The sequence below is a fragment of the Apostichopus japonicus genome, chromosome 17 (assembly GCF_037975245.1).
Source record: "Apostichopus japonicus isolate 1M-3 chromosome 17, ASM3797524v1, whole genome shotgun sequence".
In the NCBI taxonomy this organism is placed as follows: Eukaryota; Metazoa; Echinodermata; class Holothuroidea; order Aspidochirotida; family Stichopodidae; genus Apostichopus; species Apostichopus japonicus.
In genome coordinates this window covers 107338-125028 of record NC_092577.1, presented here as the reverse complement: position 1 = coordinate 125028, position 17691 = coordinate 107338, and the positions used below count along the sequence as shown (strand labels likewise).

Sequence of the window (17691 nt, the reverse complement as noted above, 5' to 3'; positions counted from 1 at the left end):
AAAATTGTTATTTTGAGAATTTTCTTAAAACAAATCGAACTGCAGCTGAACGCAGGCTGCTTATCAAGGACTGTACACAAATGTACATAGACACAAGATGCAGACGACATGATTCGTTGTTCCTTAGCAACGGAAGTCTCCTTGCCATTTTTTTGCACGTAGCATGATGCCGCAAGTAATCGAGTATTATACTCTAACAAGTAACAAGTGACAGCTGCCAGGGTCCATGCAGATCAAGCTTTTCATTAGACAGAAGGTGAATCTCAGCAACGTTGTCACTCAATACCTTAGGTATTATTCTCAAATTAACCGTCAATGCCCGTACGCTTATCATTTCGAACTGACAAAGTGTTAAAAAAGAGTTCGTACATGGCAGTATAATGCCAAGGCCTTATCCAGGTTAGCCTATTGTTCATATACTAGTATAGTATACCTATGATACTGGGTAGAAAGTCACTAAGTATGTAAGTACTAAGTTATCCTAAGAATAGCTAAGCCTACATTATGTAATCCTAAGTAATACTAAGTATGTATTGTATGTAAGCTGTACACTAAGGAATGTCATCTGTCTCTGTGACAGATGAGAAGTTGAGAGTGATATATCAGTAGAGCATACACTACCAAGGTGTGCTGTTGTGTATTTCCTGAGTTGTCTCTACAACATATGTGTAAGCCTCCATAGCTGGTACGTGTTCGAAGTGGAGTGCTCCTTCGATGGTCGATGTTGGCTAGTGGCATAGACCTAGACCCAGGCTTAACTGCTTTCCTCAACGGCTTGATGAAGCCTCAGTCCACTGACATAACTGTGGTCCTCGGTAATCAGGTAATTATTAGACAAGCCATGCAGGCTCTATCTCAGGTGACTTTTCTTAATAAGTACCAAAATTAAGGTTGTCACAATTCCTATTCCAAATCAAATATGTAAAGAGAATTTCAAGTCTACCAGTATAGTTAAGGCTACATAATTGACGCACCTTCGTAATTGATGCACCTTCAAATACCATATATACTAGCAACGATACAGCAGGCAACACAAAAATTTTGCAGTCAAGCAGAGTTATACATTTGATAAGTTTAATCCATTTCAGGTTTACCGTTTATGTCAACTGATCAAATTGTGTTTTTTTTAAGCTTTTATCACCCTCCCCCCAGTTTTGCACATGTTTTGGGCATTTGGAAATCTTACTCCCTAAAAATAACCAAAATTACCTCAGTATGATACTACTTTCTGGGTCAATGGATGCATACTTAGACTTACACTGCAGTTAGCTTATCGACGAATGTGTCAATTTAGGTGTATGAAAGAACTTGACAAGGCAGACATTTTGTGGTCAAATTCTGCTCTATTGTACGTTGCGTAGGCACAGAACAATAAATATGTTGAGATCATTACATTTCTGAGGAACTACACATTGTAAAAAGCATAAGCATGAAAAACGCATTTGAGGGCAATAATAAACAATACAGTTGAGTGATTTTGATATTTTGTTGATAGACATCTTTAATCTAATCCTTAAGTGCGTCAATTATGAGCCCACTATGCTACTAGTAGTAGTAGTGCTCTCAGACTATAGAGATAGCCAAGTTCTGTATTGTTTAGGCCCTGCGGACGAATATAGCCTAGCCTCAGCCAGTATAATGTAATGTTAGGCTTCAAGTTTACTTGAAATCCAAATCAATCTCAAAGGATTGTTTTTAATTGGAGCTAAAACAGGATCAGAAGCTACTCTTTTGAATCATTGAACTTAAGCAAAGGTATGACCCATTTCTTACAGTATGTCAGGTCAAAGCAAGTTAAAGATGCGGTTGTTTCTCTTACTAAAGGAGCTGCTTTGTCTAAATGTGTCTAAAGCTCCTGGGCCTGATGCAATCCATCCGTATTTGTTGAAGACTTATGCACACCATTTCTGTGTTCCACTCTCATTGGTTTTTAGTAAATTTATGAATGAAGGTTATGTTCCTCAGGACTGGAGATTTGATTTGATTTTATTTTATTCGGCAAAATATCATTCTTCATCTACATCCAAAAAAAATTGCACATAAAGATAAACATTTAAAATACAAGAAGGGAATATACTTAAAAAGTACTTATAACATGCCAAGGATAACCCGTTAAGCTAAAAGCTTATTTCCAAAGGGGTCCTTATAACCTTAAAAATACGAAAGATAAGAAATAAACTATTAAAACATCTAAAACATGCATACAAACACTGTAAAAAATAAAAAGAAAGAAAGATATTTACAAGTATAGACATTCATATGCATTAAAAGGTAGGCTTTGGCATCTTTTTTAAAATTGTATTTCAGCAGGATGGATTTTATGTTTTCAGGTAGCCTGATGTGCTAATATTACCCCCAATTTTCAAGAAGGGTGATAAGTCTAAGCCATGTAAATGCAGGCCTGTTAGTCTCACTAACTGTGTTGTTTGTAAGGCCATGGAGTCTATTGTTAAAAAGTCTATGGTCAGTCACTTCAGTAGTACTTCAGTCTTTGATCAGAGAGTCTCAACATGGCTTTTGTCAAAAAAGGTCTTGTCTCACTAATATTCTTGAGTTTATGGAAGATGTAACAATCTCACTAAATAAATAGGCAGAAGTCTGTAGATGTTGTGTTCCTGGATTTCCAGAAGGCCATTGATAAAGTTTCCCACCAGCGTCTTTACTTAGGCTGAAGGGTATGGGTGTCAATGGGAATTTACTGTCTTGGATCGAGAATTGGCTTGGTAATAGGAAACAGAGGGTGGTAATTAATGGCTGTGCTTCTCCTTGGCAGGACATTACTAGTGGGGTTCCACAAGGGTCTGTTTTGGGTCCCTTGTTGTTTGTTGCCTGTATAAATGACATTGACGGACATATTTTATATACAGCCAAGAAGTTTGCTGGTGACACCAAACTGTAATCTGAGGTCTCTTCCAAAAGCAAAATTTTCTGAGAACTTTCATATGGATTTGGATAAGGTTTTTCCTGGTCTCATAAGCAGTTGCTTCTAGGCCTCATCTGGAGTATGCTGTGCCGGCTTGGCACCCATATTTTGCTAAGGATAAGCAAGTACTCCAGAAGCTCCAGAGGAGGGCTACTAGGATGATTAGTTCCTGAAAGGGTGTTCCTTATTATAGGCGGTTACAGCTGCTGAATCTCACCACACTGGAACTTAGGAGGGTACGTGGTGATTCAGGTTTTCAAGATTGTGTATGGTTTTGACAATTTATCCTTCACTGACTTTTTTGTGTTTGCTAATAGAAGTTGTAACAGAGATCATTGTCTTAAACTCCAGAAGTTACAAAGTAGGATTAATATTCGGCATGACTTCTTTTCTAATAGGGTTTTGAATGAGTGGAACGATTTGCTTTCAGGAGCAAGTTGTACTTGTAAGTAGTGTGAATGAGTTTAAGAATGCTTTAGACTGTAAGCACTTTATGCATTGTAATCTGGTCTGATTTTTTGTCTTCAGTTTTTTTTCCCTCTCCTATAGGGTCCTTGATGAGGACTTGAGTGTCCCTCCTGATCCTTTTTTATAGTTAACTTAACTATATCCTTACATCCTGGTATTTGTATATTATATGACCATCTTAACATTCTGGTATTTGTATAGCTCTCTGACCAACTTAACATCCTGGTATTTGTATAGCTATCCATCTTTACATCCTGGTATTTGCATCTAGCTATATGACCATCGTTACCTTCTGGTATTTGTATAGAAATATGACCACCCTTACTGTACATCCTGGCATTTGTATAGCTGTATGACCACCCTTACATCCTGGTATTTGTATAGCTTTAAGACCATCTTAACTTCCTGGTATTTGTATAGCTATATGACCATCTCAACATCCTGGTATTTGTATAGCTGTATGACCACCCTTACATCCTGGTATTTGTATAGCTTTAAGACCATCTTAACTTCCTGGTATTTGTATAGCTATATGACCACCCTTACATCCTGGCATTTGTATAGCTTTAAGACCATCTTAACTTCCTGGTATTTGTATAGCTATATGACCATCTCAACATCCTGGTATTTGTATAGCTGTATGACCATCTTAACTTCCTGGTATTTGTATAGCTATATGACCATCTCAACATCCTGGTATTTGTATAGCTGTATGACCACCCTTACATCCTGGTATTTGTATAGCTTTAAGACCATCTTAACTTCCTGGTATTTGTATAGCTATATGACCACCCTTACATCATGGTATTTGTATAGCTTTAAGACCATCTTAACTTCCTGGTATTTGTATAGCTATATGACCATCTCAACATCCTGGTATTTGTATAGCTGTATGACCACCCTTACATCCTGGTATTTGTATAGCTTTAAGACCATCTTAACTTCCTGGTATTTGTATAGCTATATGACCATCTCAACATCCTGGTATTTGTATAGCTGTATGACCACCCTTACATCCTGGTATTTGTATAGCTTTAAGACCATCTTAACTTCCTGGTATTTGTATAGCTATATGACCATCTCAACATCCTGGTATTTGTATAGCTGTATGACCATCTTAACTTCCTGGTATTTGTATAGCTATATGACCATCTCAACATCCTGGTATTTGTATAGCTGTATGACCACCCTTACATCCTGGTATTTGTATAGCTTTAAGACCATCTTAACTTCCTGGTATTTGTATAGCTATATGACCATCTCAACATCCTGGTATTTGTATAGCTGTATGACCACCTTTACATCCTGGTATTTGTATAGCTATATGACCATCTCAACATTCTGGTATTTGTATAGCTGTATGACCACCTTTACATCCTGGTATTTGTATAGCTATATGACCATCTCAACATCCTGGTATTTGTATAGCTGTATGACCACCTTTACATCCTGGTATTTGTATAGCTATATGACCATCTCAACATTCTGGTATTTGTATAGCTGTATGACCACCTTTACATCCTGGTATTTGTATAGCTATATGACCATCTCAACATCCTGGTATTTGTATAGCTGTATGACCACCCTTACATCCTGGTATTTGTATAGCTTTAAGACCATCTTAACTTCCTGGTATTTGTATAGCTATATGACCATCTCAACATCCTGGTATTTGTATAGCTGTATGACCACCCTTACATCCTGGTATTTGTATAGCTTTAAGACCATCTTAACTTCCTGGTATTTGTATAGCTATATGACCACCCTTACATCCTGGCATTTGTATAGCTTTAAGACCATCTTAACTTCCTGGTATTTGTATAGCTATATGACCATCTCAACATCCTGGTATTTGTATAGCTGTATGACCACCCTTACATCCTGGTATTTGTATAGCTTTAAGACCATCTTAACTTCCTGGTATTTGTATAGCTATATGACCATCTCAACATCCTGGTATTTGTATAGCTGTATGACCACCCTTACATCCTGGTATTTGTATAGCTTTAAGACCATCTTAACTTCCTGGTATTTGTATAGCTATATGACCATCTCAACATCCTGGTATTTGTATAGCTGTATGACCATCTTAACTTCCTGGTATTTGTATAGCTATATGACCATCTCAACATCCTGGTATTTGTATAGCTGTATGACCACCCTTACATCCTGGTATTTGTATAGCTTTAAGACCATCTTAACTTCCTGGTATTTGTATAGCTATATGACCATCTCAACATCCTGGTATTTGTATAGCTGTATGACCACCTTTACATCCTGGTATTTGTATAGCTATATGACCATCTCAACATCCTGGTATTTGTATAGCTGTATGACCACCTTTACATCCTGGTATTTGTATAGCTATATGACCATCTCAACATTCTGGTATTTGTATAGCTGTATGACCACCTTTACATCCTGGTATTTGTATAGCTATATGACCATCTCAACATCCTGGTATTTGTATAGCTGTATGACCACCCTTACATCCTGGTATTTGTATAGCTTTAAGACCATCTTAACTTCCTGGTATTTGTATAGCTATATGACCATCTCAACATCCTGGTATTTGTATAGCTGTATGACCACCTTTACATCCTGGTATTTGTATAGCTATATGACCATTTTAACATCCTGGTATTTGTATAGCTGTATGACCACCTTTACATCCTGGTATTTGTATAGCTATATGACCATTTTAACTTCCTGGTATTTGTATAGCTATATGACCACCCTTACATCCTGGTATTTGTACAGTAGCTATATGACCATCTTAACATCCTGGTATTTATATAGCTATATGACCATTTTAACTTCCTGGTATTTGTATAGCTATATGACCACCCTTACATCCTGGTATTTGTAGCTATATGACCACCCTTACATCCTGGTATTTGTATAGCTATATGACCATCTCAACATCCTGGTATTTGTAGCTATATGACCATCTTAACATCATGGTATTTATATAGCTATATGACCATTTTAACTTCCTGGTATTTGTATAGCTATCTGACCACCTTTACATCCTGGTATTTGTATAGCTATATGACCATTTTAACATCCTGGTATTTGTTTAGCTATATGACCATTTTAACTTCCTGGTATTTGTATAGCTATATGACCACCCTTACATCCTGGTATTTGTATAGCTATATGACCACCCTTACATCCTGGTATTTGTGTAGCTATATGACCATCTCAACATCCTGGTATTTGTAGCTATATGACCATCTTAACATCATGGTATTTATATAGCTATATGACCATTTTAACTTCCTGGTATTTGTATAGCTATCTGACCATCTTTACATCCTGGTAAGCTTGCACGGTTTCGTGAAAACTTACAACCGGTTTTTCTCTAGCAAAAAACCGAATCTGGCTCAAAAACCGGTTTTTTCCCCCTCCTGAATTGCATTGAAAACATCCAAATCTCGATCGCTAAGATGCGTATTTTTGAAGCTTTATCAACAGCGGGTTTCAAGTCTGTTCGTTCGCAGTAAATTGGTAAAAATAAGAAGAATAAATTCAAGAAATGTTACTGCCTTCATGACTCTCATTTTATAACCCACGTTAACTAAACTGAAGTAAATATGTCGAAAAGAAATGTGTAGTGAATTTTTTTCTTAAAGTTTTAACATCACGTACACGTATCGTTTGTCTTGTGTTTACTGTACTTCACGAAGTTCAAATTCGTGTTCAGAAAAAAATATCACGGCCATGTTATATTATATGTTATATTTTCGGAGATGAGGGCCGAGCGTAAACCCCACTATGACCAATTGGAGATCGTAAAAAAAAAAAAAACCTTTACAATATGATTGGTCCAATGAAGGTACCAAATTGCACGAGGCTCTAGCCATGTTCGCGGGTGGTATCTTGGCGGTAAAATAAATTTCTCTTCAAGGAGTTAAGAGAATTTACCGTCTACACTTTCAAGTACAAGTTGAAAAATATCACTGGCAAAAGCGGGATTAGGTCGGCAAAGAATGTAAATTTTATTTATTTTATTTATTTTATTTAAACTTTATTTTGAGAGGGTAACTCGTTTAGCCGAAGCTAATCTTCCACGAGGCCCTCGTACAATACAAAAATGGATAAATATCAAGTAAAATATAAAAGTATAAAACTAGAAGGTAGCAAATTAAAAATGCTAAATGAAGTATGAAGTATGAAATTATGAATGGGTATAAGCGAATAAGATTCATAAACTACGATCAAGATGAAATTGTTAACGTTTAAGTTGGAAACATGTGTTCATCAACGTAAACGAAAAACCAACTGAGAGACGCCTTGTCTGATAACTGATAAGAAGAAATGTTTAAAGGATACTTACAAAGAAAATAAAATCTATTAGCGTACAAAGGAGAATTGTCCCAACAGCAACATCTGTAATTTCCAGCCATGTATGCAACATTTTTACTCCTTTAATATTCCTTGACTCAAGCCTGACGCCAGGTGTCTCTTGTGAATAATGGACTGTGATTGTTACTTGTTGCATCTTAGTTGTTAACCTCAACCCCCCCCCCCCCCCCCGTGATTGTTCTAAAGTTACTTGTTGCATCTTAGTTGTTAAACTCAGAGACCCCCCGTAATTGTTCTAATGTTACTTGTTACATCTTAGTTGTAAAACTCACAGAGCCCCCCCCCTGCGACTGTACATGTCGTATTGTATTGTGGATTGCGCAATGTACCTTTCAAGTTTTAACGTTCATTTTTTGAACACGAACTGTGATCAATGTGTTTGAAAAGATTTTCTCCATATCCTCTACTATTAAATTGAAGTTAAATAATAAGAACAACATAATGAGGACAAACACTTTGGATGTAACAATTTATTTGGAACTGCATCTCGTCATTTGAGTGTGTACTTCTCACAACTACTAACGTTGGCCACCAAGGTCAGTTCAATACTACAAGGTACCTAACTGATGCACGCATATATGGGCTGCATAGCCTAATGTTAGGCCTAGCTATCCACCCTCAAGCACTGGTTATGGCGTGTGCGGATCGTAGCTGACAATGTCGTCTATCAGAAAAGCTTTCTCTTGTTGCAATTTACTTTCATATTGCAAAAAGAACAGTAAAAAGGAGAAACCAAAGTCAACAAACTTTTTTTTTTCCAGTATTTGCAATTCACATTTCGGTTTTTTTCGGTTTTTCGGTTTTCTTAAAATAAAAAATAGTACCGAAATTCGGTCGGAAAAAACCGGTTTCGGTACTAAAACCGGTTTACCGTGCAAGCCTACATCCTGGTATTTGTATACTGTAGCTATCCATCTTAACATCATGGTATTTATATAGCTATATGACCATCGTTACCTTCTGGTATTTGTATAGACATATGACCACCCTTACATCCTGGTATTTGTATAGCTATATTATCATCTTTTTATAGACTATGTAACCATCTTGTATGGCATTTTGCAATGTGATTCTGGATTAATCAAATTTTTCAATATTAACAGCAGGACAACACAACTTGAAATCTTTTCTTGTATATATGTGTACTATAATGGCCTGTGTTTTAAATATGCATGGCAGTGTACAGTAATTTTACCAGTTCCTAAATTTTGCACATTAAAATTAAATGTAGCTGCACTGATACACTGCATAAATGTCAGTTAGTATCACTGAATCCTAACTGAGGCAAAGAGCACGTATGCGATGATGACATGTGTGTTTGCATGGGTGTGTGTGTGTTTGCATGTGTGTGTGTGCATCTGTGATGTCTTGAAAGGGTTGTAAACTTGATAAGTCAAAAAGTATATGTTGGTAGAAAAGGTTAGCAGAGATCAAAGTGTGTAAAGCTGTTAAACACTTGAATTCAAAGAGTAAAGCTTCACATATATACTTCATAGAAGGGGAAAAGATATCTTTAGCAATGAGTCAATTGAGTGACAAGCATTCATTGCAGTTTCAATGATGTGATTGATTTGTGTTTCATTGCGCCAGGTTTCTGTTGCTTTTGAAGGCTGCTACAGAAGGACAATGATGAGAGCTAGGTACAAAAGGAACTCTCTACTTGTCTGGTTGTTGGTGCTCATTGCATTTGCCATCATCCTTGTTAGACTTGCAATGGTACAGCAAAACCCTGCCATCAGTTTCTTTAAAAAGGACTCTTTGAATGAATTTGGTGAGTAGAGTAGAAATAACTAATTAATAGAATCCAGACAATGATTATGAATAGAAAGTGACCCTTTGGTCAAGTTTGATACTCGGAACAAACTTGATAAAAAATTTAGTAACCCAAACAGAAGACTTTGGTTGTTGATGCCGTAGTCTCATTATTTATCTCCTACTTAGCTTGACTATTCAAGTGCCAGTGCCAGATAATCCAAAACTTGTTGTATCAAGGTACTTTCTTCTTTGAGTTTGCATTGCAAATAATTCTCTGACCAATTGTGAGTAACTACCAGTTATGACACAGTGATCTGATTTTGACATGGAACTCATTATTGTTCAGACAGCAGACTAAGAATTTGTTATAACCACTGTTTGGTTGTCAAATGGGTGAGAATCATGAAATTGTACAATACTCATGAATATTGTTACAGTAATTGGTGTAACTGTACTCTCTCACTCTAGGTTGGCACATGGTTGCCACATTACTCCCTTTTCCCAACTGACTCCCTTGCCCCACATTCCTGCATTGTAAGTGTTATGCTTACTGAAAAGTCTCAAATTCCTTTCTGTGTAGATGTAGCCATACTCCCTCCATGATGCTATTAGGTAACTGTGATAGACAAGAAAATGGCCAAAGTACTGCAGTTACTTGCCCAAATATCAATGACAGGTAGTGAACTAATACCAATGTTCTAACCTGCGGTAATTATGTTACCCACAGATATACATTCTGGATTGAAGCCAACAATGTGTTCACCAGTGAAGGAAGGGGATCTTGTGCCTCCTGAAGCTGGTGTTAACTATGGACAGCCAATCAGGCAAAAAGTATGTTGTATGTAACTGGTGTAGCTTGTTAGCTATGTACAGTATTGTGGAGCTTCCATATAGTGTGTTCTACGGTACTTTGAACAGTATCCTTTAACTGGACGATGTGCTGCAGTCATTGCTTTTCCCAGAAAAGGAACTACTGTTTTACTCATACTTAACTAAGTAGAGTCATATCAACAAATGATGCAGGGAATGTTGTGTACACTAAACAAGTATAATAAGTATATACATCAAGAAGACTTGTTTGTCAAACTGTTATCTTACAGTGTAAGTTTGCTGACAATAAATAATATAAAGCTGCTCAGACAATGTACCAGTCCACATTTCTAAAAACCTTTGTTTAATTTCTTGCTAACATATGAATACATTCTTTAACTGCAGAAACATGTCATGTACACAAGTGTTCCAAAATGTGGTAGTCGCAGCCTTATCTGGATCATGTGGGAAATTCTTGGTCACTTCAATAGCTCAGATATTCAGGATTTTGAGTATCGACTGGATGACTCCATTGTTGAAAAAGAGGTGAGGTATACAACAAAGTGGGTTGAGTAAGGTGAGAACAGATGAGGTATCCAATAAAGTGGGCTGAGAAAGGGTAAAAGAGGTTAGGTATATAAGAAAGTGGGCTTTGAGAGGGAAGGTAGGGTAAGGCATACAATAAACTGGGTTGAGAGGGTAAATGAGTTGAGGGAGGAAAAGGAGGTGAGCTACACAATAAAGTGGGCTGAGAGGGTAAATGAGACTAGGTATACAATAAATGAGTTGAGGCAGGAAAAGGAGGTGAGCTACACAAGAAAGTGGGCCGAGAGGGTAAATGAGTCTAGGTACACAATAAATGGGTTGAGGGAGGAAAAGGAGGTGAGCTACACAGTAAAGTGGGCCGAGAGGGTAAATGAGGCTAGGTATACAATAAATGAGTTGAGGGAGGAAAAGGAGGTGAGCTATACAATAAAGTGGGCCGAGAGGGTAAATGAGGCTAGGTATACAATAAATGAGTTGAGGGAGGAAAAGGAGGTGATCTATACAATAAAGTGAGCTGAGAGGGTAAATGAGCTGAGAGGGTAAATGAGTTGAGGGAGGAAAAGGAGGTGAGCTATACAATAAAGTGGGCCGAGAGGGTAAATGTGGCTAGGTATACAATAAATGAGTTGAGGGAGGAAAAGGAGGTGAGCTATACAATAAATGGGCCGAGAGGGTAAATGAGGCTAGGTATACAATAAATGAGTTGAGGGAGGAAAAGGAGGTGATCTATACAATAAAGTGAGCTGAGAGGGTAAATGAGCTGAGAGGGTAAATGAGTTGAGGGAGGAAAAGGAGGTGAGCTACACAATAAAGTGGGCCGAGAGGGTAAATGAGGCTAAGTATACAATAAATGAGTTGAGGGAGGAAAAGGAGGTGATCTATACAATAAAGTGGGCCGAGAGGGTAAATGAGTTGAGAGGGTAAATGAGTTGAGGGAGGAAAAGGAGGTGAGCTATACAATAAAGTGAGCTGAGAGGGTGAATGTGGCTAGGTATACAATAAATGAGTTGAGGGAGGAAAAGGAGGTGAGCTATACAATAAAGTCACAATAAACAATGCAGCCATTGTTTTACTTTTTTCTCCTCCCTTCAAATGATGCAACTTGATTCAACACCATCATTTAATCATTTTTCCAAAGATAAGCAAGAAGTTTTTGATAGAACTCTAGTGGAAAAAAGAACTTGTGTTAATAAAATAACCAAAGGAATTAAAGCCTACGTATTTGTACCAAACGTTTTTAAGTATCACAATATAACTGCTGTGATTGTTACGAAGTGTAGTGTTTGAAATGAAATGGGTTGAGAGAAGGAAAACAGGGTGAGGTATGGCATGAAGTGGGTTGAGAAAGGGAAAACAGGGTGACGAAGGACATGAAGCGGGTTGAGAGAGGGAAAACAGAAGAGGTATAACATGAAATCGGTTGAGAGAGGTAAAACAGGGTGAGGTATAACATGAAGTGGGTTGAGAGAGGAAAAACAGGGTGAGGAACAACATGAAGTGGGTTGAGAGAAGGAAAACAGAGTGACAAATAACATGAAGTGGGTTGAGAGAGGGAAAACAGGGTTAGGTATAACATAAAGTGGGTTGAGAGAGGTAAAACAGGGTGACGAATAACATGAAGTGGGTTGAGAGAGGTAAAACAGGGTGAGGTATAACATGAAGTGGGTTGAGAGAGGGAAAACAGGGTGAGGAATAACATGAAGTGGGTTGAGAGAGGGAAAACAGGGTGAGGAATAACATGAAGTGGGTTGAGAGAGGTAAAACAGGATGAGGTATAACATGAAGTGGGTTGAGAGAGGGAAAACAGGGTGAGGAATAACATGAAGTGGGTTGAGAGAGGGAAAACAGGGTGAGGAATAACATGAAGTGGGTTGAGAGAGGTAAAACAGGGTGAGGTATAACATGAAGTGGGTTGAGAGGGAAAACAGGGTGAGGAATAACATGAAGTGGGTTGAGAGAGGGAAAACAGGGTGAGGAATAACATGAAGTGGGTTGAGAGAGGTAAAACAGGGTGAGGAATAACATGAAGTGGGTTGAGAGAAGGAAAACATGGTGCGGTATACCATGAAGTGGGTTGAAAGAGGGTAAACAGGGTGAGGTAGGACATGAAGTGGGTTGAGAGAAGGAAAACAGGGTGAGGAATAACCTGAAGTGGGTAGAGAGAAGGAAAACAGGGTGAGGAATAACATGAAGTGGGTTGAGAGAAGGAAAACATGGTGCGGTATACCATGAAGTGGGTTGAAAGAGGGTAAACAGGGTGAGGTAGGACATGAAGTGGGTTGAGAGAAGGAAAACAGGGTGAGGAATAACCTGAAGTGGGTAGAGAGAAGGAAAACAGGGTGAGGAATAACATGAAGTGGGTTGAGAGAAGGAAAACATGGTGCGGTATACCATGAAGTGGGTTGAAAGAGGGTAAACAGGGTGAGGTAGGACATGAAGTGGGTTGAGAGAAGGAAAACAGGGTGAGGAATAACCTGAAGTGGGTAGAGAGAAGGAAAACAGGGTGAGGAATAACATGGAGTGGGTTGAGAGAGGGAATACAAGGTGAGGTATAACATGAAGTGGGTTGAAAGATGAAAACAGGGTGAGGAATCACATGAAGCGGGTTGAAAGAGGGGAAAGGGAAAACATGAAGTGGGCTGAGAGAAAGAAAATATGAAGGGATACAGAGCATGTAGTATGAAATGAGTCTTGTGGCTGATATGGTGTGTATTAGTATATTGTGGAATATGAAGGGATACTGTACATTGTATGAAATGAGTCTTGTGGCTCTTATCGTGTGTGTCACAATATAACTGCTGTAATTGTTACGAAGTGTAGTTGTATGAAATGAAATGGGTTGAGAGAAGGAAAACAGGGTGAGGTATAACATGAAGTGGGTTGCTAGAGGGAAAACAGGGTGAGGAATAACATGAAGTTAGTTGACAGAGGGAAAACAGGGTGAGGAATTACATGAAGTGGGTTGCTAGAGGGAAAACGGGGTGAGGAATAACATGAAGTGGGTTGAGAGGAAAAACAGGGTAAAGTATAGCATGAAATGGGTTGAAAGCTGGAAAACAGTGAGGTATAAATGAAGTGGGTTGAGAGAGGAAAAACAGTGAGGTATAACATGAAGTGAGTTGAAAGAGGGAAAACGATTTGAGGAATAACATGAAGTGGGTTGATAGAGGGAAAACAGGGTGAGGAATAACAGGAAGTGGTTTGAGAGAGGAAAACAGGGTCAGGAATAACATGAAGTGGGTTGAAAGAAAGAAAGAAAATAGGAAAGTATTCAGAGCATATAGTATGAAATGAGTCTTGTGGCCTTTATCATGTGTATTAGTATATTGTGGAATATGAAGGGATACAGAGCATTTATTATGAATGGGTCTTGTGGCTCATATGGTGTGTATTAGTATAGTGCTGAATATGAAGGGATACCGAGCATGTAGTATGAAATTGGTCTTGTGGCTCTTATCATGTGTATTACTGTAGTACAATATGTTTTGGAATACATGAAAGAATACAGAGCCTGTAGTATGACAAAGGCCATGTGGTTTTTATTTTCCTTGATAATATCTAATAAAGGAGTGAAGTTTTGTTTTGGCTGTGGTAAAAATAAAGAAATAACATCAGTTAGATGCTAAAAGCAAGCAAGTGATGAGTTTATGGTTGCCGTAGGAGATAGGTAACATTCAAGTTACAACAGCTTATTCACTTTTCTCTTTCAGAGAACTTTCTTAAACAATCTGCTTAGCCAAACATCGCGACCAACTTTCTTCCATGGGCATCAAAGATTTGTGGACTTTGAAGGGTAAATTATGAATGCATAAACATCAAATGTTTTATGGATGATGAACTTGGCTCAATTAAGAAAGACAAGTTTTAATTTCAATAAATGTTCAGCTTCAGTGGTTTTGCTTGATTACTGTTAAATGTCCTTGTAAGCCATTCATATTGTTGAAGGTCTCTAAGGAAACAGATGTTTATTACAATGTTACTACATAGATGTTTAGTACAGACATTGTTTATGTTTAATACCTAGATGTGCAGTACATGTGGGTCATACCTTGTCAAATGTTAGAAATGACTACATCCACCTCTTTCCCCTCCCACCACCTCCCCTCTCAGCACAGGTGGAGGGAGGGGAAAAGGGTGGATGTAGTCATTTCTAACATGTGAGAGTGGATCGACATGTGTGCTGAGAGGGGAGGTGCTGGGAGGGGAAAGAGGTGGATGTAGTCATTTCTAACATGTGAGTGTGGATCAACATGTGTACTAAGAGGGGAGGTGGTGGGACGGGAAAGAGGTGGATGTAGACATTTCTAACATGTGAGAGTGGATCGACATGTGTGCTGAGAGGGGAGGTGCTGGGAGGGGAAAGAGGTGGATGTAGTCATTTCTAACATGTGAGTGTGGATCCACATGTGTGCTGAGAGGGGAGGTGGTGGGAGGGGAAAGAGGTGGATGTAGACATTTCTAACATGTGAGTGTGGATCGACATGTGTGCTGAGAGGGGAGGTGCTGGGAGGGGAAAGAGGTGGATGTAGTCATTTCTAATATGTGAGTGTGGATCGACATGTGTGCTGAGAGGGGAGGTGCTGGGAGGGGAAAGAGGTGGATGTAGTCATTTCTAACATGTGAGTGGATCCACATGTGTGCTGAGAGGGGAGGTGCTGGGAGGGGAAAGAGGTGGATGTAGTCATTTCTAACATGTGAGTGTGGATCGACATGTGTGCTGAGAGGGGAGGTGGTTAGAAATGACTACATCCACCTCTTTCCCCTCCCAGCACCTCCCCTCTCAGCACACATGTCGATCCACACTCACATGTTAGAAATGACAACATCCACCTCTTTCCCCTCCCTCCACCTCCTCTCTCAGCACACATGTCGATGGACACTCACATGTTTTTCCTTCCTAATGCCCCTTTCTTTCTCCCCTTCACTCATTAACTCCCATTGTTGTTGTTACACCCTTCTGCAGATTTTATCTCCCCAGCTCTTCCTTTTCCTAAATCCTCTCATCACCTCTTCCTTAACATCCCGGTATCCTTTGTTCTGTCTAATTTTACACTATTCATTGTTCAATATTTAAGTTTTACACTGCTCATTATAAGCCGACATGAGTATGCACTATATCATAATGATGTGATATTTTCCTGCAGGGAGGAAGGACCTATTTACATCAGTGTAATCCGGGAGCCCATCGCTCGATATGTGTCATGGTACTACTTTATGAGACATGGAGATTCCGATATGAACAATACTCAGCAATTACAGAATATGTTAGGGCGGAATGCCGCCCTCCCAAATGAGGTAATAACAGCTCATATTGAAATTTATTGTCTACACAAGTTGCTAGTGATCGCTGCTAGGTACAGAACTGTGCTGTTCCAGAAAACATAGCAGGGGTCATTGCTTACATGGAAGATCCTTTTGTGTTGCTTATAAAACTTAGTTACTACATGAAAGATCCTTTTTGTGTTGCTTATAAAACTAAGTTACTAGTCAATAAAAATGCTAATGCTCTTTTCTAACATGATCAGCTTCATTAATTCTACCCAGATCTTAATATGTTAGTTAGTTTAAGCCGTCTGTGGCTATGCTGAATACAGAATATAACTGATTAAGTGTGTTTGATACCGTCATAGTGTTAGCCAACTCCTACAGAATATACTGATTAAGTATGATTAATACCTAATAGTGTTCACCCCCTCCTACAGACATATTGATTAAGTATGATTGATACCATTATAGTGTTAGCCAACTCCTACAGACATACTGATTAAGTGTGATTGATACCATTATAGTGTTCACCCCCTCCTACAGAATATAACTGATTAAGTGTGATCGATACCCTCATAGTGTTCACCCCCTCCTACAGACATATTGATTAAGTATGATTGATACCATTATAGTGTTAGCCAACTCCTACAGACATACTGATTAAGTGTGATTGATACCATTATAGTGTTCACCCCCTCCTACAGAATATAACTGATTAAGTGTGATCGATACCCTCATAGTGTTCACCCCCTCCTACAGACATATTGATTAAGTATGATTGATACCATTATAGTGTGTATCCCTTCCTACAGAATATAACTGATTAAGTGTGATCGATACCCTCATAGTGTTCATCCCCTCCTACAGACATATTGATTAAGTATGATTGATACCATTATAGTGTTCACCCCCTCCTACAGAATATAACTGATTAAGTGTGATCGATACCCTCATAGTGTTCATCCCCTCCTACAGACATATTGATTAAGTATGATTGATACCATTATAGTGTGTATCCCTTCCTACAGAATATAACTGATTAAGTGTGATCGATACCCTCATAGTGTTCATCCCCTCCTACAGACATATTGATTAAGTATGATTGATACCATTATAGTGTGTATCCCTTCCTACAGAATATAACTGATTAAGTGTGATCGATACCCTCATAGTGTTCATCCCCTCCTACAGACATATTGATTAAGTATGATTGATACCATTATAGTGTTGCACCCCTTCCTACAGAATATAACTGATTAAGTGTGATCGATACCCTCATAGTGTTCACCCCCTCCTACAGACATATTGATTAAGTATGATTGATACCATTATAGTGTTAGCCAACTCCTACAGACATACTGATTAAGTGTGATTGATACCATTATAGTGTTCACCCCTTCCTACAGAATATAACTGATTAAGTGTGATCGATACCCTCATAGTGTTCATCCCCTCCTACAGACATATTGATTAAGTATGATTGATACCATTATAGTGTGTATCCCTTCCTACAGAATATAACTGATTAAGTGTGATCGATACCCTCATAGTGTTCA

The 17691-nt window shown here is 38.5% G+C and overlaps 1 protein-coding gene across 5 annotated transcripts in view; it reads left to right on the top strand.

Annotated features, from left to right (window-relative positions):
- The first annotated feature begins 153 nt into the window (after positions 1-153).
- The window catches only part of LOC139984281 (heparan sulfate 2-O-sulfotransferase hst-2-like), a 30472-nt gene continuing 12934 nt past the window's right edge, over positions 154-17691 (top strand). Inside the window, exons 1-6 of one of the 5 annotated variants that reach the window (XM_071998126.1) lie at positions 154-291; positions 9369-9530; positions 10242-10345; positions 10730-10870; positions 14581-14663; positions 16015-16165. In XM_071998126.1, coding sequence (XP_071854227.1) covers positions 9386-9530; positions 10242-10345; positions 10730-10870; positions 14581-14663; positions 16015-16165 — 624 coding nt within the window. In that variant the 5' untranslated portion in view covers positions 154-291; positions 9369-9385. Of the gene's footprint in view, positions 292-612; positions 824-3139; positions 3160-9349; positions 9531-10241; positions 10346-10729; positions 10871-14580; positions 14664-16014; positions 16166-17691 lie in introns of those variants that run through there. The other 4 variants (XM_071998127.1, XM_071998125.1, XM_071998124.1 and 1 more) reach the window with 4 other exon arrangements.